Genomic DNA, 23,205 nt, shown 5'->3' on the forward strand with positions numbered 1-23,205 from the left:
TGGTTACTGGGACTACTTTGAGGAATTCAGTGTGTCCGGGCTGCCTGGTGGAGATTAGAGGCTTGGAAATGCAACATGCTGAGAATTAGGAGTCAGCTGAGCGGGATGGGCACTTGTGAGCATGAGGAGTGGGGGGATGGGTGAGTGAAGTGGAGGTGGGAGAAAAGGAGGTTGTTAGAAGAAACGTCAGTGGTTTGTCACACAAGGAACCGTACGTACTTATCCCTGTCCTAGTCAAACAAGGGGATGTCACTAGGGATCAGTAGACTAATTTCACACCAGTCCATTCTCCCACTATGTTCCATTGCCAGAGTCAGAATTCTGGGGTGGGTCTGTATCTACACCAAGTCTGTGAGTGATTTTACCCTAATTATCCCTTGATTTGTCTCTTTTTCTCCACTTCTGTTGTTGCTACCTTAGTTCAGAACCCCGTCTTTGCTTGTTTGGATTATTTCGAGCCTTTTAACTGATCTCCCTGCCTTTTTTGTTTGTTTGTTTTTTGTTTTTTTAAATCACTGAACCTCTCTGATTGTATACCCTGTCATTTTCCACTGAAAATTATTCACAAGGTCTCCCATCTCCTTCAGGATGCAATCCTAATTCCTTGGTGTGACTCATGTGACAGGTCACAAGCTGGCCTGCCATGCACCTCTCTTGCTCACTTCCACCTTCGATCCATACTGCGGTCGCGTTCAGCATGCAGCCGGTCACACCACTGTGCACCTTTGCAAAGCTGCCCATCTGCCTCTTTGGCTCATCACTTCCACACCTCTACTCCTCTCTCAAAGACTTTTTTCTTCAAGTCTGTTCCAGCGTCACTTTCCGTAAGCTTATTCTGACCTCTTACTCCTCTCTGTTGGGTGACCTTCAGTGTTCTCATCACACTTGATGTAGACCTCTCTTAGCATATCCCTCCCTCTATTGTAATCATAGGGTTACTTGTTTATTTCTTGATATCTTAGAGTTTCCCCTGGCCCAGGACCCACATAGCCCTGGGGTGCAGGAACAACTTGGTAAATGACTGTTGGATGAGTGAGCCACGTAGAAGACCCACGCTCCATAGGGGAGAGGCCATCGGAGCACTAAGGGGATTAGGAGGGAGAGATCATGAATGAAGTCTTCTGTTTCTGGGAGGAACTCTGGCTTTATCACGATATTCGTTCTTTAAAGTGGCTTTATTGTAGCATAATACAGAGTAACGTAGAAAAGTGCTTATATCACAGGTGTAAAGTTTGAAGAATTTTTATAGGCTGCAGACCCATGTAACCAACCCCCAGCTTCTTTAAATGGAACATGACCAGTATACCAGAAAGCCCTCCTCATGCTTCTTCTAGTCACTTTTCCTTTCCCACCACTGAACTTAACCGTTATCCTACTTCTGATCTTATACATTAGTTTTGTCTGACTTTGAACTTCATATAGAAGGAATAATTCAGTAAGTACTCTTTTGTGGTTCTTTTGCTTGACATTTTGTCTATCTGTGAGAGTCATCCATTGTTGCCAGGGGTTGTAGATGATTCATTCTCCTTGCTCTGTGGCATTCCAACATGTGGCGATACCACAGTTTGTCTGTTCTGCTGTTGGGTAATATTGAGGAGGCTCCAGTTTTTTGGCCATCAGGAACAGTGCTACTGTTTTTGTTGTTTGATGAACGTAAGTGTGCATTGCTGTTGGATATAGACCCAGGAGGGGAATTGCTGACATAGCATATCCCTATGTTCAACATTAATAGAAACTGCTAATAATTTTTCAAAAGCGGTTGGGGGACGCCTGAGTGGCTCAGTTGGTTAAGCACCCGGCACTTGATCTCTGTTCAGGTCATGATCTCACGGTTTGTGAGGTCAAGCCCTATGTCAGGCTCTGTACTGACAGCATGGAGCCTGCTTGGGATTCTGTCTCTCCCTCTCTCTGCCCCTTCCCTGCCTGCAATATCTTTCTCTTTCTCTCTCTCAAAATAAATAAATCAACTTAAAAAAAAAAAAAGTGGTTGGATCAGTTTACATTCCCCTCCTCATATGTGAGAGTTCTGGGTGTTTCACATTCTTTCCAACACTTGGTATTTCCTTTTTTAAAATTTAGCCATTCTTTCATGTTTACAGTGGTTCTCATTGTGGTTTTTACCATAGTTCTTATAAAAATAGTTTTATAGCTTAAGTTTAAGCATTCTTCATTATCTTAGAAATGTTTATCTAGTGGTTAGAGCAGTTTTGAAACACTTGAAGAGAGGGATAAGGTGACTAAAAACAGGGAAGTATTCATTCGGTTTTTAATCTGTCTTGTCACATTGACTTTGCTTGAAATTCTAGGTGTATTTTGCTTTGAAAAAGAATAGACATAAATAAAAAAGGCATAAACTTAGAGACCTTCACTTAATGAAAAAGCCAATACTATACACACCATTTCTAAGAAGAAATTTTACTCCAGTGTCAGTTATAGGCTCATACGTGGTAACTAAATGTACCACTCTGGTGAGTGATGTTCATAATAGGGTAGGCTATGCATGTGTAGGGTCAAGGGTATTTGGGAAATCTCTGTACCTTCCTCTCAGTGTAGTTATAAACCTAATACTGCGCTAAAAAAGATAAAGTCTTAAATAAAATTTAAAAGAGAATAAATTGAACTCCAACCTTAGAAATATTTTTTTTTAGTTTATGTATTTATTTTGAGAGAGAGAGAATGAGCAGGGGAGGGGCAGAGAGAGAGGGGGACAGAGGATCTGAAGTGGGGTCTGTGCTGACAGCAGAGAGCCCAATGCAGGGCTCCAACTTGCAAACTGTGAAATCATGACCTGAGCCAAAGTCAGACGCTTAAGCCACGGAGCCACCCAGACACCCCTGAACTCTAACCTTAATAGAAATATTAAACCATATTATATAAAACTTACTAGATAACGGATAACAGGATAACAGCGTTATTCTTGCTGCCTATAATCTTTTCACTGGTTTGTGATTAATTTCCTGATTTTTTTTTTGGTATTGCTATTAAAAACGTTTAAGTGTTTAAATCTTCTTGACCTAAATATCTGTGATATAGGGAAAATGTTCATAGTTATTTATAATTTGGGTCCAAATTTCAAGAGTATGCTGTTCTTCCTCCTTTTAAATATGAGAATGCCTTGCTCGCTTTTTAGGACAGAATGAATTTCTCCATTTGGAGCTAGTGCAGATCAGGAGCGTGGCATTGCTTTTGCTTCTACATTTGCCTTCAAAGTGTAAGGCAAGATCCAGTTCATCTCTGCTTGTCTTCTACCCTGGCATCACTTTGGAGCAGTGGAAAGAATGAAAGGTGCAGGGTAGACTTGTAGGATTGGTGTGGCTTTGGATACTGGCTGTGTCACCCAAGATCTTGCCAGAAATCACTTAAAGGTTTAGAGCTTTAGTTTCCTCAGCTGTAAAATAAGGGAAGAATAGCTACCTTGCAAGGTTCTTTGGGTGGTGGGGGACTGAGAGAATATGCGTGGAATGCCCGGCAGGAGGGAATCCTTTAAATTTTTTTTTTTCAACGTTTATTTATTTTTTTTGGGACAGAGAGAGACAGAGCATGAATGGGGGAGAGGCAGAGAGAGAGGGAGACACAGAATCGGAAACAGGCTCCAGGCTCCGAGCCATCAGCCCAGAGCCTGACACGGGGCTCGAACTCACGGACCGTGAGATCGTGACCTGGCTGAAGTCGGACGCTTAACCGACTGCGCCACCCAGGCGCCCCAAATTAATAACATTTCATGTTTGTGAAGTCTGGGATATTAGTGTTGTCTCTGATATTCCTTTGATTGCAAGCTGCTTGCATTTTTCTTCTAGGGTTGACAACTTTGGCTTGGGCCTTTTACTCCGATCCAAGCAGATAAAACGCATGGTGTCTTCGTACGTTGGGGAAAATGCAGAATTTGAACGACAGTACTTGAGTGGTGAATTAGAAGTAGAGCTGACACCTCAGGTAAGAAAATTTCTCTGCTTCTCTTACACAGCAGTAACTTATTTTAAAATTTACCTTTTCCCCTTTGGGAATTTTCCTTTGCAAGAGAGGTAAGGCAAAGAGGATTCAGTTTTGCCAGACCAAGGAAATTTGTTTGTAGGTCACACCTGTTGATGTCTAGACTATTATTTTCTGTTGCTGTGCACGGAAAAAAAAAAAAAAAAAAAAAAAAGGGAGGTATTTCTAGTAAAAATATCTAGGCTCCAGGATAAATTTTTAAGTTCAGCACTATGATATACATTGTGCTGGAAGCCTGCAGTAGGACTTGCTGAGATGCTGGGGGATTGTCCTGAGAGTCTGTTCCTGTGAATCATAGAATTAGAAATCTGTGAGGAATATATTCTTCCTGAGACATCAGGAAAGTGGAGCCCATGGAGGGTAGAACTGGGTATGTCCCAGAATAAGTGCTGGAATCAGGGCCCGGGTCTCCAGGGAATTGATGTCAATTACCAAACAAGCCAGTTACTGCAGTTAATCTAGCAAGTCTCCACTCACTTCTTACACTACGTCTTAACTGCTTGAAGAGTTTGTCATAGAAGAAACTTTTTGAAGTCATTTGGGTAAAACAGGGCTCTACAGGTTACATATGCATTTGTCATCTTTTTTTTTTAAGTTTATTTATTTATTTTGAGAGACAAAGGGTGGGTCGGGGAGGGGCAGATAGAGGGAGAGAGAGAGAGAATCCCAAGCAGGCTCTGCAGCATCAGCACAGAGCTCAATGTGGGGCTCAAACCCACAAACCTCAAGATCATGACCTGAGCCAAAGTTGGACACTTAACCGACTGAGCCACCCAGATGCCCCTAGGCACTTGTCTTCTAATTTGACATCATCTGCCTTCATCTCTGAAATTGAACCCACCACTCTGCTTTATTTTTGTCAACAGAATCATTATTACCACTAACTTCACTACATTGGTAATGATGTGATCTAGCAGAATTTAAAAAATCAATAATTAACTCTCAGTATATGCTTGTCTAGAGACAGCAATGCAGGGGAGAACCGTCTTGTACCTGAGGCTATACAGCATTACGCGGGTCACACTCTGTCACTCTGCAGTGTTGTTGGGAGCGGTGTTTGTCACAGCCTCCCACTGTGCCTGGCATTTATCTGGTTTTCCTTTAAAATGAAAATAACAAAAGGTATCCTGTCTTAGTCTGCTTGCACTGCTGTAACAAACTAGGTGGCTCACGCAAGAGAAAGTGATTTCTCCTTGTTCTGGCAGGTGGGAAGTACAAGATCAAGGTACAGGCTGATGTGGTTCTTGGTAGAGGGGAGGAGGGCGGGGAGAGATAGAGGACGCGCACTTGCAAATGAGGACTCTGGGCTCTCTTATTATAAAGACACTAATACTACTGGATCAGGGCCCTATCCTTATGACTTCATTTAACCTTAATGACTTCCATAAAGGCCGTGTCTCCAGATACAGTCACATGGGGGTTAGGGCTTCAGCATACGCATTTGCGGGGGACACAATTCAGTCGGTAGCATATACTTTTCCTCTTCATGTTGTAGGTTGAGATCCCTTTTCCTCTGGGTTGTGGAGCCCTTGGAAATAATTTCAATTACTTCTTTTATCTTTTGCATTACCCCTTATTTTGTCAGAGGGCATGTACATGGGTGTTCCTTAGTATTTCTTTTATATTCTTTAAGCTGAAAGAGGTCAGTGTCTCTCTGCCCACTTTGTGCCAGGTACACAGACATCGGCTCTGGCACCTTGTTTTGCAGCCTGTGAGCCAGAGAAGCGTTGATAAAGTGGTAGGGGTGAGGACTCCCTTTGGGGTTTGGATGCAGGGGGCTGGTGGTACCTGCAGAGAGCCTGTATGTAGAAATTGCCCACTTTTAGGCTCTTGCCCAGATGGACAGAGAGAAGGAATAAAGGTATTCAAGAAGGGTGGACATAAAAAATACTTTATGGTAGGGGCTGTTATTATGGTTGTTTTGATGGTTTAATTTTGTGAATGTTATTAACTTAAAACAAAATGGAGTTATCTCTGTCCGTTAAATGGAATAGAGAAACAGTTATCTGGAAGATTTTCGGTTGTGCCTCAAATCCTACCTTCCCCAGATTATCCCACCTACTTCAATGACTCAATGTCTGAAGTCCCAACTTTTAGTGCCTGCTTTGAGTTTAGTATTTGAAGGCCCCAGCTAAAGTAGAAATTGTTTTCACAAAGTAGAAATTTGTTTTCCGTATTAACATATTGTCATTAATACCTAAATCAGTTCTTACTACTGAATGGCCAGTCAGTTATCTAGCATGAATATGATGTAGCTAGACCATAACAATAGGTTTCAGTGTTAGGGAGGGTATCAGGAAATATTCAGAGCCAGAGTTGTTCCCCTGTGGGGAAAATTGGGTGGAAAAGTAATTGGGGGAAGGAGGGAGCTAGGGAAATCAGGTTTAAATCTCTGGTACCTAGGAATGTGATAAAGATGATCAAAAGAGGGTACAAGAAACTTTGCATACAGCCGTTTCTACCCAGAGGTAGAATTTAAAGTACTCTTAGCTTTTAAAAACCAAATTACTAGGGCATGTGGGTGGCTCAGTCAGTTAAGTGTCCGACTTGGGCTCAGGTCATGATCTCATAGTTTGTGATTTCGAGCCCCACGTTGGTCTCTTGTGTTGTCAGCACAGAACTCATTTCAGATCCTCCGTTTTCCTCTCTCTCTGCCCCTCCCCTGCTTGCTGTCTCCCTCTCTCTCTCTCAAAAATAAATAAACAAACAAACAAACAAACAGAAAAACCAACAAATTACCTATATGTTGTATAATCTTTGCTTAACTTCGGATTTTTTCTTCATTAGATAATGTGTTAGATGAAATGCTTATAAGAATGTTTTGGAATAAAACAAAGTGAACATATTATTATGTAATAATGGCGTTGTAATGGCATTGTTGTCAATGATAAGATTCAGGCTATACCTACATATGGCACACAGTAAAACACAACATTTAAATACATGTTTTTCAATAAATGTAAATTATATACTTCAGGCTTAAAAATTGATTTTAACACATTACAGATAGACTGATGTAGATTATGATGTCAGGAGAGCAGTGGGGGCTAGAAAGCTGAGATCCTGATTATACAAACAAGCAGTTACATTTGAATGTGGGTTAAGAATTGAGAGATTGTTGGGGCACCTGGGTGGCTCAGTTGGTTGAGTGTCTGACTTCAGCTCAGGTCATGATCTCGCCATCCGTGAGTTCAAGCCCCGCGTCGGGCTTTGTGCTGACAGCTCAGAGCCTGGAGCCTGCTGCAGATTTTGTCTCCCTCTCTCTCTGCCCCTCCCCCACTCACGCTGTCTCTCAAAAATGAATAAACGTTAAAAAAAAAAGAATTGAGAAATTGTTGTCTAGAGGTGCAGTACTTGTTTTAAATTAATATAGCATACAGTGTTCGTGAAATACAGCAATATACAATGCTCGGTCCGATTTAGAATGATAAACTTCTAGAGAGAGGAACCATGTCTGTACGTGTTTCTGTATCCACATACAGAAGTGTGCTTAATGAACTTTTTATGGTGTGCCGATTGCTCACTCGTAGGGCACGCTTGCGGAGCGGATTCGTGCAGGTGGGGCTGGAGTTCCTGCATTTTACACCAGCACCGGGTACGGGACCCTGGTGCAACAAGGAGGGTCACCGATCAAATACAACAAGGATGGCAGCATTGCCATTGCCAGTAAGCCAAGAGAGGTAAGAAGGACTCTGGTCCAGGTAGCGCTGGGACTCTCTGTCAGTGTAGGATTCCAACTGGACTTAGTGGGTAGATAAGGATTAAATCACTTCAGTGTGAGAAGACACTGTCCTTCATTTATGTGAATACGCTAGGTAACATTTCTAGCTAAAACTGAGCATCCTCTAGTAATTAAAATCACATAGAGAAACTCAAATAAATAAATGAGAAGAAAAGAAACTGTAATCTATATAAGATGTGTGAGCCAAGATTAGTTTTCTGATAAGTTTTAACAAATGTAAGAGCATTTATAACTTCTGACTATGCGTATGTGGAAGATAGAGTAGATGTGTGATATATATCATAGCAAACTCTTCATGCTCAAGCCCCTACTGACTGTGGATGAAGGAATTAAAAAAAAAAAAGACATCGTATGTTTGCATGCAATATTGAAAAGTAGGGGGCAGTTGTAATTACATAATAGAACATTTATACCGTCTCCTTTATCCTTCATTTTGTATAGTGGACATACGGAGCTGATGGACTACTTCAGTTATATTTACAGTGCTGGGTAGGATGGAGTACGCTAGGTAGCTTCACTCACATACTAGAAAAGAATGGAACTCTAGATATAGAAATTTGAGATACTTAGATTTGAGCCAGTTTTAAAAATTACACAGGCCGGTATTCCATTACTGTATTTTCAGTACCTCTTGCTTCTCTCTGGCCCCATGGCTCAAGAGCAGTAACACCGGTTTGCAGAAATGCTCAGCTTAGCTCTAAGGAAGTGACAACTTAGTAAATCAAGGGACCTCTTATCACTTATGGTGATTTTTATAAACATTTTTTTTTTTTTTGCTTATAGGGATGTTAGCTCTGCACCTCCATATTTTGAGAGAAGATGAAAGGTCATTGAACATGCCCCTTGCTGTTCACTGTTTGTCTCTAGCAGTGTCCTCCATCTGGAGCTTTGCCTTTCTGCTTAGAATGACCTATATTGACTCAAAGCTTTGATTAACATTTTTTTTTTTTTTATATTCTATCTTGCTCCTTTACTACCTAATTAGGTTTAAAAAGTTTTTGACAAAGTAAGACAGGAGTCTAATTATTAAAATGGATCTTAGTGATGTAGATAATGATGCTCAGAAAAATTGGGTTAATACTTCGAGGGTTTGCTAGGAGTTACAGCATTAACTCGCCTTGGGAAAACATAGGATAGACTAGAGTCTGTCCTGAATGCCTGGGTTCATTGTTGCCTGGAGTCAGCTGCACAAACCTAATAGTTTTGTACTTTTGTCTCAATTACCTAGGAATGTGACAAATAATTTCTTGAAATGATTCTTGTTAGCTCTTTACTTCCCCTACTTGTGGTAGAAAGAGGAGGTGAGTAAATGCCTTAATTCAGTGACATTTATTAAGGTCCTACTCTTTGCCAGGCACTAGCCTAAGTATGGTAGAAAAGGCAATGATCTAGACCCAGGCCCCCTCTAGTGGAAGAACAAGGAATGAATTAACAAACACGTAATGTCAGTGATGAAAGTGCTGTGAAGAAAAATCCCGTAGTGTAAGGGCAGAGAGAATGGTCAGTGGCCAGGGAGGTTGCGTTCCAGATTGGGTCCAGGAAAACCTCTCTGAGGAAGTGACAGTTGGTAGATACAGAAATAAAACAAGAGAATGAGTCGGGTGAGGATTATAGGGTTGTGCTCTGGTCAGAAGGAGAAGACAAGGTCCTGCGGCAGGATAGCCCAGTTTGTGGAACAACAGCAGGACAGTGGACCGGAACAGCATAAATGAGGTAGAGAGTGGTAGGATGGGAGGCTGAAACGAGGCTGCAGCCAGATCGTGAGTTTGGGTTTTACTGAGTGCAATGAGAGGTTCCGAAGTGGGAGAGTAGTGTAGTCCAAGTTCCATTTTGGAAGCATCACTGTGGCTGCTGGGTAGTTTTCTGGTGGGGGTACAAGAGCAGAAGCAGTGAGAGAGCTTAAGAGACTGTTGTATCCATCCAGGTGGGAGTGGAAGTTGTTTAGACTGAGGTGAAACGGTGGAACTTGTGGGGAAGGGGTTGGAATCCAGACATACGTTGATGGCAGAGCTAGTAGGATTTACCAATGGATTGGTTGTGGGCTATGAGGAAAGACAAGAACCAAGCCTGCTGCTTTTTGAGATGGACGAAGTACGGGGGTGATCAAAGAGCCCTGTCTGGGACTGGGTGCGTTTGACATGTCCTTTAGGCTCCAGCAGAAGCTGCTCGGTAGTCTCTAGCTTGGGGAGGGTTTAGAGCTGGGATAGGGGATTGGAGCCATCAGCGTGTAGTAGTTAAATCTGTGGAACTGGATGAGTGTCTAGGGCTGGAGTGCAGGTAGAGAAAACTCTTTTGCATTTGAAGGGTGGGAAGAGCGAAAAGAGAAGCAAAGAAGGGGAAAGTATCTAGTCTGTGAAGAGAAAATCAAGGGGAGTGTGGCAACTTGAAAGACAAGGGAGATCTTACAAAGTGGGGAGTGATCAGCACTGTCCCATTGAGAAGAGGTGGTGTAACAGGAGGGGGCATTGAGCCCTGGTGACCTTAAAGAATGATTTTTCTAGGGGTGCCTGGCTGGCTTAGTCAGAAGAGCATGTGACTCTTGATCTCGGAGTCATGAGTTCCTACATTAGGTGTAAAGATTACTTAAATAAACAAACAAACTTAAAAAGAAAAAGATTGTTCTGGATGGGAGGATTTTTCTGGAATGATAGAAATTTGATCAGAGTGGATTTGAGAAAGGGCTGAAAAAAGAGGAAGTGGCAACCGGGGCACACAGAACTCTTTCAAGTGAGTGTAATAGTGTGGCAAAACCAATCCCTTCCCTGTTTTAAAATTTTAGAATGTCAGCACTCAGTAACTGCTGGTTTGTAGACCCATCAGAAAATTGTATAATTGGAATAGGGCAAAAAAAGTCGTTTTTTTCACATTGCCCTGGGTTAGCATATATTTAGATCTGTATGTAGGTTTCCAGATCTGTATGCAACATACTCTCATCTGTTATCATTAGTGTTTACAGTAATGACTTTGAAATACACAAGGCTCTTGAAAAAGCTGTATGTTGATGTGCAGTTTATAAATAGCTTTTGTATGATTTATCTAAGTTTTTTTTTTTTTTTTTTTTTTTTTTTTTTTTTACGTTTATTTATTTTTGAGACAGAGAGAGACAGAGCATGAACGGGGGAAGGGCGGAGAGAGAGGGACACAGAATCGGAAGCAGGCTCCAGGCTCTGAGCCATCAGCCCAGAGCCTGACGCGGGGCTCGAACTCACAGACCGCGAGATCGTGACCTGAGCCGAAGTCGGACGCTTAACCGACCGAGCCACCCAGGCGCTCCGATTTATCTAAGTTTCATATTAATAAGATCCTCCATCAGTGATCCCCTAAATTCATTAATATTTTCTAGCAGAAAGTGGGATAAAACCTTTAAAGAAGCTGTTGATTAAGAAGGGATTTCTGCTTTAAACCATAAAGAAAAGTAACTATACAGAACTTTCTCCTGAAGTTTTCTGTGATGTGCATGCAGTTTGTCCACTAGAGGGCGTAGTATGAGCGAGAATGGAGCTCCGCCTTCCTATGGCTCCAGTCCCGTGTAGGATGGGGCACAAGCATTGACGTTGTTTCTTCTTTTCTTTGTTTCAATTCCCAGAGCTAAACACCCAAGAAGAAAAAAGGAACAAAATGCCATGGCATAGTTTTACTTTATGCTGCTTCTTCCCGCTCCCCTTTCCATGTGTAGTAGAATTAAAAGGCAATACAATACAGAAGTCAATAGCATTCCTTTAAACAGTAACGATAGAAAAGGAGGTGTAATAGAATAACATAGAACTTTCATAGTAGCATAAAAACACCATGAAGTACCTATGAATAAACCTAAAAAACGTATACAAAGTTTTTTTGGGGGAAGAATTATCAAGCAATTCAAACAAGTAAAAGGAGATTTCAAAAAATATAGGCGTGTATTTAACTCACGGGTGGAAAGCACGTCAGTTCTCCAATGTCATCTACAGGTTCTAGGAATTCCAATTAATATCTCAACAGATGGTTATAGATTAATTAGAGATGAATGGATTTTTATAACTATTTTATGTACAAAATACATTGACGATTTTATGAGGCTTACATAGTTTTTTTTCCTGGGGTGGAGGAAATGTTCAATGTATATAACTTATGCACATAAATAATGAGTGCTAACACAGTCTGTGCCTTTGGCATATAGAACTTGCACTTCCTCCAGTTTACTAAGCTCTCTCTTGCTGCTGAGTCTCTGCACATGCTGTTCCCAGTTCCCCTTCCACCACTTTGATCAAATCCTAATTGCCTACCACTCCTCACCCTTGAGTCCTCAAGTTCAGATTGTCCTCCCTCTGAGAAACCTTCCCTGACTAGGCTCGTATCCTTATTATCTGCTTCTATCAGAGCACATACCACAGCCAAACAAGACTTCTGCAAATATCTGACAGTGCCCTCTTTGTCTCCTGCAGGTGAGGGAGTTTAATGGCCAGCATTTTATTTTGGAGGAAGCAATTACAGGAGATTTTGCTTTGGTGAAAGCCTGGAAGGCAGACCAAGCAGGAAATGTGATTTTCAGGTAGTATGATGGTTTTATGCAAAGCAATGCAATTAATGCAAAGTTGCATTTCAGCAACTTTACATTTCCTGAATTATGTTTACAAAATAAATATCTTGGTGTATTTGGTGTTTAAAAATTCATTTAAAAAGTGGCTTACAATCAAACCAACCCACAGGTCAGTGTGTGTGTGTGTGTGTGTGTGTGTGTGTGTGTGTGTGTATATATATATATACATATATATATATACATATATATACGTATACATATATATGTATATATATATATATACTGATGTATGTGTGTGTGCAAGGCAACTGCTTTTGCTGAGATGTGGTGTGCTTCTGGGAATCTGTTCTGATTGGCTGGTGCCCACATTGAATGGCATTTGAATCTATATACCCTTGTATATAGTTACATACAAACGATTTTTCCATGTGTGTTTTAGTTGCCAGGAAAGGTACAGTGTTGAGACATGCTTAGCAAATGTGACAAAAACACACAATTGTATTTAATTTTGATATTGTTATTGATATGCATTGTCTTAAAGGGCCTATGTGATTTTGATATTCTGGAAAGATACTGCTCCTAACCATTTAGATCAGTTCTTTTCCAGTCCTGTTGGTGTCTACTAGGAAATACGTATGTAGGTTCTAATGAAAAGTTGATTAATCTTGATAATCCTGAACTTTCATTCTTGTTATCTGGATAGCCACAGATATTAAGCCACAGGCTTAATAGATTTCAAGATCTTTTGATTACCCTAAGCATACTAAATACCAAGTATTTAGTATCTTGGATTTATACATTATATGGTTGTATTTGAAAATTGTACCACCTTTGAATATACATAAGCAAATTTTCCAAAATGTGTGGTCTTGAAGACTTCACTTGTTAGGTTACAGAAATAGTTTCTTTTGTATAATATGGTCATTTACTGTTTTAGTGGTTTTTTATCTTTACCAAATGCAACACTGGTGTGATCACAATTAAATTCTCAGTGACCACTCTCATGTCATTTTTGTTGATTTCTGAAGACCTTATATGATATTAATACTATATTTGATTTTTTTTATAACTTGTTTTATTTTTTATTTTTTAAAATTTACATCCAAATTAGTTAGCATATAGTGCAACAATGATTTCAGGAGTAGATTCCTTAGTGCCCCTTATTCATTTAGCCCACCCCCCCCCACCCCTCCAGTAATGCTGTTTGTTCTCCATATTTATGAGTCTCTTATGTTTTGTCCCCCTCCCTGTTTTTATATTATTTTTGTTTCCCTTCCCTTTATGTTCATCTGTTTTGTTTCTTAAAGTCCTCATATGAGTGAAGTCATATGACATTTGTCTTTCTCTGACTAATTTCTCTTAGCATCATACCCTCCAGTTCCATCCACGTAGTTGCAAATGGCAAGATTTCATTCTTTTTGATTGTCGAGTAATACTCCATTGTATATATATACCACATCTTCTTTATCCATTCATCCATCGATGGACATTTGGGCTCTTTCCATACTTTGGCTATTGTGGATAGTGCTGCTATAAATATGGGGATGCATGTGTCCCTTCAAAACAGCACACCTGTGTACCATGCATAAATGCCTAGTAGTGCAATTGCTGGGTTGTAGGGTAGTTCTATTTTTAGTTTTTTGAGGAACTTCCATACTGTTTTCCAGAGTGGCTGCACCAGCTTGTATTCCCATATATTTGATTTCTTGAATTCAACCAGTTTTTGATTACAGCTAATTTTGGAAGTTACACATTTTGCATCCTATCTTATTTGACACCTTGGTAAAATGTTTGCAAAGCTTAGTTGCTTTTTTAAAAAGATTAATGAAATTGGGGCATCTAGGGGGCTCAGTCGGTTAAGTATCCGACTCTTGATTTCGCCTCAGGTCATGATCTCAGAGTTTGTGAGTTCTGGCCCCATGCGCTGTCAGTGCAGAGCCTAGTTGGGATTCTCCCTCTCTCATCCCCTCTCTCTTGTGCTTTCTCTCTCTCTTTCTCTCAAAACAAATAAACTTTAAAAAATTAAAGAAGATATTAATGAAATTGTATAGAAGCAAATGGAAATGAATGATTTAAAATATTTCCATGCGTTTGTCCTGTGATTCACTGCCTGGCTCTACTATCTTAAGGACTGCACAAGGGCTGTTCTGAGCATTTATTTATGCCTGTGGCTCTTGAGATTTGATATGAGATGAGACCGCCTATCAGTAATAGTCAAGTGACTTAGATTCTTAGGATACTGGCTTCCAGGATGACCCTCTTGTTTAGTGGGACAACTGGGAAGAGGTCTGTCTAGGCCATTGGTAGAATAGCCCTGCCTGCCTTTGCCTGTGGCCACACTGCTCTTGGAGCTTTCAGTGCTGTTTTGACGTCTAGTGGAATCCAACACAGAAACTTGTGGAAGTACCCAAGGACCTCTCTCTCTGGGACATGCCTGAGTTTATATTTATCCTTGAATCCCAGTGAGATAAACATTGGTGGCCTAAAAGAGCTAGTAAAAGAGAGCTGTAACTCATTTCCCTTTATGAAATGAGTTTTCCACCAACTTACCTTCTCAGAAACAAAAAATACATTGAATTTTTTATGGATAGTGGTGGTGCATTAAGTTAAGAACTTGGGAGTGCAAAACCGTCAGCAAAATTGGCACTTTCTTGAAGTTTTTACACCTCAGGGTCTGATGTGGGTGTTGTACTTCAAATAATTTCATTAGAAATTGGTTCCCCGGAATGATCTTTATAGATGATTCACACATTACCAGTGAATGTTTCATTTAAATTCAGCAGTAAGTTTCTCTTTAATAGAGAATATAATTACTATACCTTCTCATATAAAGCACTTGCTACTTTTCTTAATATTTTAACAAGACCAAGTTTAGTGAAATCCATAACTATAGAAACAAAGTGGCATCTCAGTTAAAAGATTCAGGCAAATAGTTTGAAATAGAGTAGATTTATTAATATCTATTTTATCTTTCTGTGTATAATCATATGTTGAACATGAAAAATAGTCCCTCTTCTCCTCCATAAAAGCTATATAACTGAATGAAGTGACCATTAAATTGTTTTTATTTATAAAATAGTTTTAATACTTATGGAAAATCTGATACATTCTTTTAAAAAATTCACAGAGTTTTAGTTTATAGAAATTATTTTAATTTATAATGAAAGCTGAGAGAGGCTCTTCTTATTTTTGGTCTTCTTTCCCCACTTTCCCCCACTCCTAATATAGGAAAAGTGCAAGGAATTTCAACTTGCCGATGTGCAAAGCGGCAGAAACCACAGTGGTGGAGGTAAGAGAAGAGGTTTTTTTCTGTTTTCCAGAGGTTACTTTTTAAACTTGATGTTATGTATTAGTTCAGAAAATGTACAGCAGTTCATTTGTTTTCTGGAGGATAAACAATGACAAGTTTAAAATTTTGGATATCGAAGAATTCTATTTCAATGTATAGTAGTTGAAATTTTACTGTAACGGCAACTTTCTGGTTAGCTAGGGTCTCACTAGAATGCTCTCTTTGAGATCAAGCTATGAGACTGACCAGCTTATAAAAGTCCTTTGGTACTTGAGTGAAATAGACCATGTTGGGTAAAATTGCAAGATGAATTTTTATATACAGAATCCCAAAAATATAGTAAGTTGTGTCAGAAGTTCATTATCTTAGATACTGTGAATTCTTTAAGGAAGAAAGAGGGGGTAGTACAAATAATTGTTTTGTTGTGGCTCTGTTTGGAACAGTTGAATTAAGGAACTGACTGACTCTTCTTTGGACATCTCAAGGTGTGGGAGACCGTTGCTAGCGTTAACACTCTGTGACAGAAATAGGTACTTACACCCATTTTGTTGGGTATAATGACCCATTTTATTTACATGTATTTGAACCTGAGAGGAGACTTTGTAATGATTCTTGAGGCTTTGAGAATCGCCTTGGAACCAAATTTTCACAAAAGTTTGAGACAGTTTTTCCTTGGGAGAGCTTTATAGGAACCCATCGTGGGATCTGGAAATGAGAATATATGTTCTGGGTTTTTCTCATGATGGTAGTGTTGTATGTGGCATCTTTTGACTTCTGCATACATTTGGCCAAGATGGTATTTCATGGAATCAGTACGGTGGTATTTTTAAAAAATCAAATGTTAGAATTCAGTTCATCTCTTGGAAAGTGAAGTATATTATTTTTATTTTTAAAGTTCTGGAGGATGTAGTACCTTCAACCCAGGCCTGGTGGTTTCTTTGCAATGACTTCAGTATATATTCTGCATTTAAAATGGACAATGTTGGGGCGCCTGGGTGGCTCAGTCGGTTGAGTGTCTGACTTCAGCTCAGGTCACGATGTCACGGTCTGTGGTTCGAGCCCCGCATCGGGCTCTGGGCTGATGGCTCAGAGCCTGGAGCCTGTTTCCGATTCTGTGTCTCCCTCTCTCTCTGCCCCTCCCCCATTCATGCTCTGTCTCTCTCTGTCTCAAAAATAAATAAAAATGTTAAAAAAAAATTTAAAATGGACAATGTGGTTGACTCTGTGTAATCTGGTTTTTTTTTTTATGGAATCATCTTAATGATCTGTCTGTGACACAGATACATAATATTACTGAATAAAAGCCTATATATAACATAGCTTAAAATAATTGGTAGTTTAGCCCTCTCTTCATTTTATATATTTCTATAAAACTTCCTGCAACAGTGTTGCTTCTCTGAATACCAGGAGATATTATACATTGTCCTGGGTGAAGTTCTTTTTCTTTTTTTTTCTTCCTTTATAATCTGGTTCTTTTCAGCCAGTCTTCTTCTAAGAACAGAAAATGACCCTCTAGTGTCTGAGAATCACTGTAAATATTAGAAAAGAGAGGTTTTCTTTGGTTTTGTTCTGTTTTGTTTTTGGCATAAGGAAAAGGGAGATAAAATCCTTTAACTGATCCTGAAAATATGATAAAGGCTAGCCTCCCTTGCCTGGGAACAGACGTCTCTGATCTATCACTGCACACATTTCTGCTAGACTCAGATTCACATTGGGATACTTTTCAATAACGTGCTGTAGACAGCCACTCCCAATTGACTCTGTCTGCAATGACCAACATGGTGGCCACTAGCCATATGTGACATTTAAAATTTAAATTAATTAAGATTAAACAAGATAAAAATTCATTTTCTCTTTGGTAGCTGCATATAACTAGCAACTACTGTTTTGATCAACATAGATATCTGTGAAAAGTTTTATTGCACAGGGTTATTTATAATGATCAAGATGAAATCTAATTTGTCCTTCTAGTTTAGGAATCTAAGCAAAACAGCTTTTATTTATTTATTTTTAATATGAAATTTATTGTCAAATTGGTTTCCATACAACACCCAGTGCTCATCCCAACAGGTGCCCTCCTCAATACCCATCACCCACCCTCCCCTCCCTCCCACCCCCCATAAACCCTCAGTTTGTTCCCAGTTTTTAGGAGTCTCTTATGTTTTGGCTCCCTCCCTCTCTAACCATTTTTTTCTCCTTCCCCTCCCCCATGGTCTTCTGTTAAGTTTCTCAGGATCCACATAGGAGTGAAAACATATGGAATCTGTCCTTCTCTGTATGACTTATTTCACTTAGCATAACACTCTCCAGTTCCATCCGTGTTGCTACAAAAGGCCATATTTCCTTCTTTCTCATTAAGCAAAACAGCTTGTAGATAATGGATTATTATAAGCCTATCTCCTCGGCATGCTCAATAGTAGAAGTCCGCATGCTCATAAGTTGAATTGGAAGAACTGTGTTCTCGAAAGAGGAAAATAATTTGGACTTGGGGATGGTGAGTAGATTGGGTATTTTCTGATATGAAAAGTGCATTTTGGTTTTGGGATTTTTGTATTATTCTGAGTCTAGTGAGCACCCTGACCTCCAGCTCCAACTCCTCAGAGTTCTGTGTACGCTGTTCACTTGCACTGACCTCCAGGATTCTGTAATTCTTCCCTAGTCCTGTCCTACTTTATTTTATGGTGATCATAGTGGGATGGGTGATTACAAGCTGGCCACTGAAGTGCTGTATTTAACGGGAATCCTCAGAGATCATAAATTACCCATATTTTCTCTTGCCTGCTAGTTATTAACAACAATAATAGCTACTGTTAATCAAATATTTATTATGTATTAGTCACTGCTGTACTCTTTACGTTATTATTTTTGTAATCCTCAAGATAGTCCTATAAGGTAGGAACCATTTTTATCCTTATTTTACAGATGAGGACTTTAAAGCACAGACAGGTTGTGTGTGACCTGATGTCACACAGCTAGGTGGAGCTAGAACAGAGCAATAGAGATATTGATTCCAGGGTGTCTGCCCTTTTCCATTATTTTATGAAATACTCTCATACTGTCATAAATGGATGGTTTTTCAAACTTGTGAAAGATGCTGAATCTCTGGAAGTAGACCATTTCAATGTTAACTCTTAGAATCGAGCAGAGCGTTTTGGCTAATTTCTTCCTCTATTCTGTTCTTCCTTGCCAGTTATTCTGATCGTGGTCCCTTCTTCCTCCACTACCATATACCTCGGAGCTGGCTTTAGAAAAGCCTCACCCTGTGGTCAGTAGCTGTATGGGGTCCATTCAGTCTTTCTCTTAGACTCAGTTCATTCTATTTCGTAGCCTCTTTGAACCTTGCAACTTTTCACAGATTTCCCTAAATGTGGTGATTGAATGTCTGTTCTGGTACTTGCAGACAGTCAGAAGCTATTTCTTAGAGCTCTCAGCTCGTGTCCTGTCTCTTATGGAGGAGGAAATCGAGGACTCTTCAGCAGCAGCTTCAGCATCTGGGTTAGAGCCTCTCTTCCGAAGCCCCGTGTCGCTCCACATGGCTACATCTCTGCAGCCTTTATCCCTGTTTCCATCCTGTAACTTGAGTTTTAAGGAGGGCAGAACTATAACTGTCTATAATATTAATGATGGTTCCCTTAGACCGCTCAAAATTGTTTTTTGGACTTAGAAGCAGGGTGGTCTTCTTGCTTTTTGTTTGTTTGTTTCTTCTTTCATTAATTTACAGTAAATATTTTATGTGAAGAAGCAAACCAGTGTGTTTATCTCGAATTAAAGAGAGTATCAAATTTGCCCTCAATATGAATTCTTTCTACTTTCTCTAAAAGGGGAATAGTCCTCTTTTTCAGAAAAGTTTCCCCTTTCACATGTGTTCTGCACAAGCTTGTGAGTTATATAAAGCCAATGAGGTGACCAAGTAGGTCATTTTCCCCTTTACTACAATCCATATGAATATTGCATTCATATTTCTTAAAACCTGTAACCGCTTGCATACTTCACCACCAAGTTGTGATATAGTGAATGCTGGCTGTGTCCCTCCCCCTCACCCCCGTAAGGAACTGGGTAGCTACTGGGAAAAATAGTGCACGTGGGTGCACATATTGGCACACATGCCAGAAAGATGTTTCTCTTTTGGGCCCAGACAGTGTTATTTCTGGACCTCCTTCTCTTTGAGTGGGTGAAGTCGTCTTCCCTGATAAACTTCACACATTTAAGTGCAAAACCAGCCAGGGAATGACTCTTGGTGTTACATTCTGCGTGTGTAATAGGAGAAGTGAGGACTGTCGCGTCTTCCTGAGGGAACTCATTTGGCTTTTGGAAGGGTCTCGCTATCCCCTCAATTCCCTGTGATCCCTCTGCCAGTCTCCCCGGTGCTTAGCCCACCGCCCCGCGTTTTTTCTTGGAAGTGACCTGTCTCTGCATTTTTTTTCAAAAGCAGCTTATAATAGAAAACTCAGGGGGAGCGTTTGGAGTGCTTCACTCAGGAGACTGGTAAGCTTTTGTCTCCTGCAAGCAGCCTGGCGTGCCTGCTCTGTCAGAAAAGGTCGTCTGACTCAGCCACCGAAGGCTCTTCAAGCTGCCTGAGACCAAAATAGCCCAGCTGGTTTCGTCAGGGTTGTGCCATGGCTGGTGTTAGGTTTATACAGGGCCTCTTCTATTTTAGCTCATTTCAGCTTTTAGTGAAAATAGTATATTTATTATCACGACTTGAATAAAATTATTTTTATTTTGTTCACATCATGGCGTATTTCTATATTTGCTTATGAAAGAATTGCTTATATTCTAGAATACTTGATGCGTACAAATATTGTAGATGTGTAGCCTGTGTGGGTTATGAAGTATAATAATAAATTGAATATCTGTGAACCCACCCAAGGTAAGAATTAGCGGATTGCTCATATTCCTTTTCGTCTGCCTGCATCCACTGCGGCCATAACCGTTGTCAGGGATATTGTGTTTATCAGTTCCTTGCTTTTAAAAAAAATGTTCTAAGTCATAAGGTATGGACATATTGAAACTTATTTCCCAAAGTGCTATCCTAAGACTTGTGTCAGAAGAGGCAGGCTTTGGGAACTGTGACTTCTGCGTTCTGTCCTAATGGCTGGCACGTGCCATCTCTCCTTAGGAGATTAACTAGAGGAAAAGATTAGAGGCACATCTGCCATCCTGCCCAGCAGACACACTGGTGGGTGAGGAAGGGCAGAGAGTGATTGCAGTATAAAGGATATTAAAAAATGTTTGTTTCTGATGTTTATTATGAAGGACAATGAACATATATACAGCAGTAAACAGGAGAGTATGGTGAAGCCCCCCCCCCCCCCCCGAGCTCATCCTTCAGCTGCAGTGACGCTCATGCTTGCCTCCTCTACATCCCCGTCTCCCCTTTTCTCCTCCTTTCTTATCTGGGAAGAACCACCAGATTTTATACCTCAACCACATTCTAAAGAGAATTCAAAAAAGCTCCTAAATCCTAGGGTGCCAGGCACTTTTCTACGTTCTGGAAGCACAGCAGTGAACAAAACCGAAAAACCCCTGCCCTCACAGAGCTTACGTTCTGATGCTTAAGACGTGACAGGCAATACCCAAGGGACACAGGCAGTGTGCTATCTATTGATAAACGTTAAGGAGAAAAGACAACCAAAAAGCATGAAAAGAAACCTGAAACGCCAGGAGACGAAACTGAAGTTTTAGAGAAGGTGGGCAGTAAAAAGCCGCAGTGAGCTGACTCCTGAGTAGAGACTCCCCAGGAAGTCAGGGCACCAGCTCGGCAGCCCTGTGAGGAGGAGCCGTCTAGGCGGTAGGGGGAGCACATTCCTGGTGGGTTTGAAGACCAGGGAAGATCTACTCTCTCTTGTTCAGTGCTGGACGGCAGGCAGCCCAAGGAGCCTTGCATGAGGGCAGCTTTCTTGAGAGCAACGGCAGTTTCCTTCAGAGGCTATGTGAAATAGGATTTGTATTTTTAGTTCGTTTCATAATAGTCCCCAAGAGATGATTAGGCCTAAATCTGACCTTAAAACTCTGAGATGGGGGCGCCTGGGTGGCTCAGTCGGTTAAGCGTCTGACTTCGGCTCAGGTCATGATCTCGTGGTCCGTGAGTTCGAGCCCTGCGTCGGGCTCTGTGCTGACAGCTCAGAGCCTGGAGCCTGTTTCAGATTCTGTGTCTCCCTCTCTCTGACCCTCCCCTGTTCATGCTCTGTCTCTCTCTGTCTCAAAAATAAATAAACATTAAAAAAAAAAAAAAAAAAAAAACTCTGAGATGAATGGAGGATGATTTTGTGATTGGAACCTCTTGGCTCTTATGACTCTCTGGCCCTGTTTGCAGAACTTTGCATTGATAACACCCCGTGAATTATCTTAGCAGAAGTGATCAAACTGGTTGTTATTTTACTTTACAATAGAAGGTGGGAACACAGTGGATTTTAATGACATGACTTAATCACTTCAGTGGATTCTGTGAACATTTAATCTCCACCAAGCAGGCCAATTAATGTATCCGTGGTTTAGAGACTTTGGTTATCTTCCTTCCTGCTTTAGAGAACACAGAAATGCCCCAGGGATAAACATAAGTCCTTTCCTCCTAAGTGTCTTTTCTTCTTAATCTTGACATTGCAAATGCCTTATGATATTACAGCTTCTAAAGCAGTGAAACTCACAATTTTTACAAGAAATAGTAAAAAGAAAAAACATGGGTGTAAATAGAAAAAATTAAAACTTCTCTCCACATAAGACAAGTACTTCTAATCAGTTAAGAGACCTCATTAGACAGATTCAGTTTCAAGCACACACATCCATACCCAGGCAACTACTGGTCATGCCTGTATGGAATTCATTCACACACACAATTCTCTGATTGACCTATGGAAACGTGGTATTTATGAGAACTTGGCTAGAATGTCAAATTTGATAGTCACTGTGTGATGCATAATATGCTAAGTATTTTTCACTGCCCTTAAGTATTTACCTGGTAAAGCCCTGGTTCAGTTAGTTAACTAGAATGAGGACAGCAAGAAACTATTCCAGTCCTCCTTACTTCATCTACATGGGCCAGTTGAGTTGAACATTCGACACAAATTCTTTTTAAAAGGTGAGAGGAGGTAAGAGAGCTGTTTGATACAATACAAAAAGAACAAATACCTTCTTTCCTCCAACCCCCCATGAACCCTGGTGACCCTTGATCCTAAGGCAGAATGCAGTCACTTGCCCACGTGTTAACTTTCGGGATGGATGTGGTAAGCAATGGATATCATTTACATTGATTTTTGTTGTTAGACCTGTTAATTTATATCTTTTAATTTACATTTCTTTTTCTTACAGGTTTTTAGTGACAAGATTTTATTCATGCTTTATATTTCATTTTATAATTATTACTAAATCACTCTGAAAGAGGTATCTCTAAGTTTCTTATGCTACAAATTCAGCCAGATAAACAGTGCTTTGACAGATAATTTCCTCACACCACTAAACTAACTGAAGTGATTGACTTTACTTATTTCAGAGTATTAAAGTATTTAAAGACCATTCGTGGCTATTAAAGGCCATTGAATTTTCATGAAATGCTACATTGGTTTGAAAATATTTGAATGCTAATGAAGATGTATTTAATGAAGACAAATTGTATTAATGAAGATGAGTTGAGTATTTTGGCAAAATAACCTTCTCAGTAGTAGAATTACT

General features: G+C 40.2%; 1 protein-coding gene across 1 annotated transcript in view; it reads left to right on the top strand.

Annotated features, from left to right (window-relative positions):
* Window positions 1-23,205, top strand: part of OXCT1 (3-oxoacid CoA-transferase 1) — a 137,000-nt gene that overhangs the window by 16,694 nt on the left and 97,101 nt on the right. The window contains exons 4-7 of the mRNA XM_003981437.6: window positions 3,798-3,933; window positions 7,521-7,670; window positions 12,154-12,260; window positions 15,477-15,537. Coding sequence (XP_003981486.3) covers window positions 3,798-3,933; window positions 7,521-7,670; window positions 12,154-12,260; window positions 15,477-15,537 — 454 coding nt within the window. The remainder of the gene's footprint in view (window positions 1-3,797; window positions 3,934-7,520; window positions 7,671-12,153; window positions 12,261-15,476; window positions 15,538-23,205) is intronic.

Source organism: Felis catus, chromosome A1, assembly GCF_018350175.1.
Source record: "Felis catus isolate Fca126 chromosome A1, F.catus_Fca126_mat1.0, whole genome shotgun sequence".
NCBI classification, from domain to species: Eukaryota; Metazoa; Chordata; class Mammalia; order Carnivora; family Felidae; genus Felis; species Felis catus.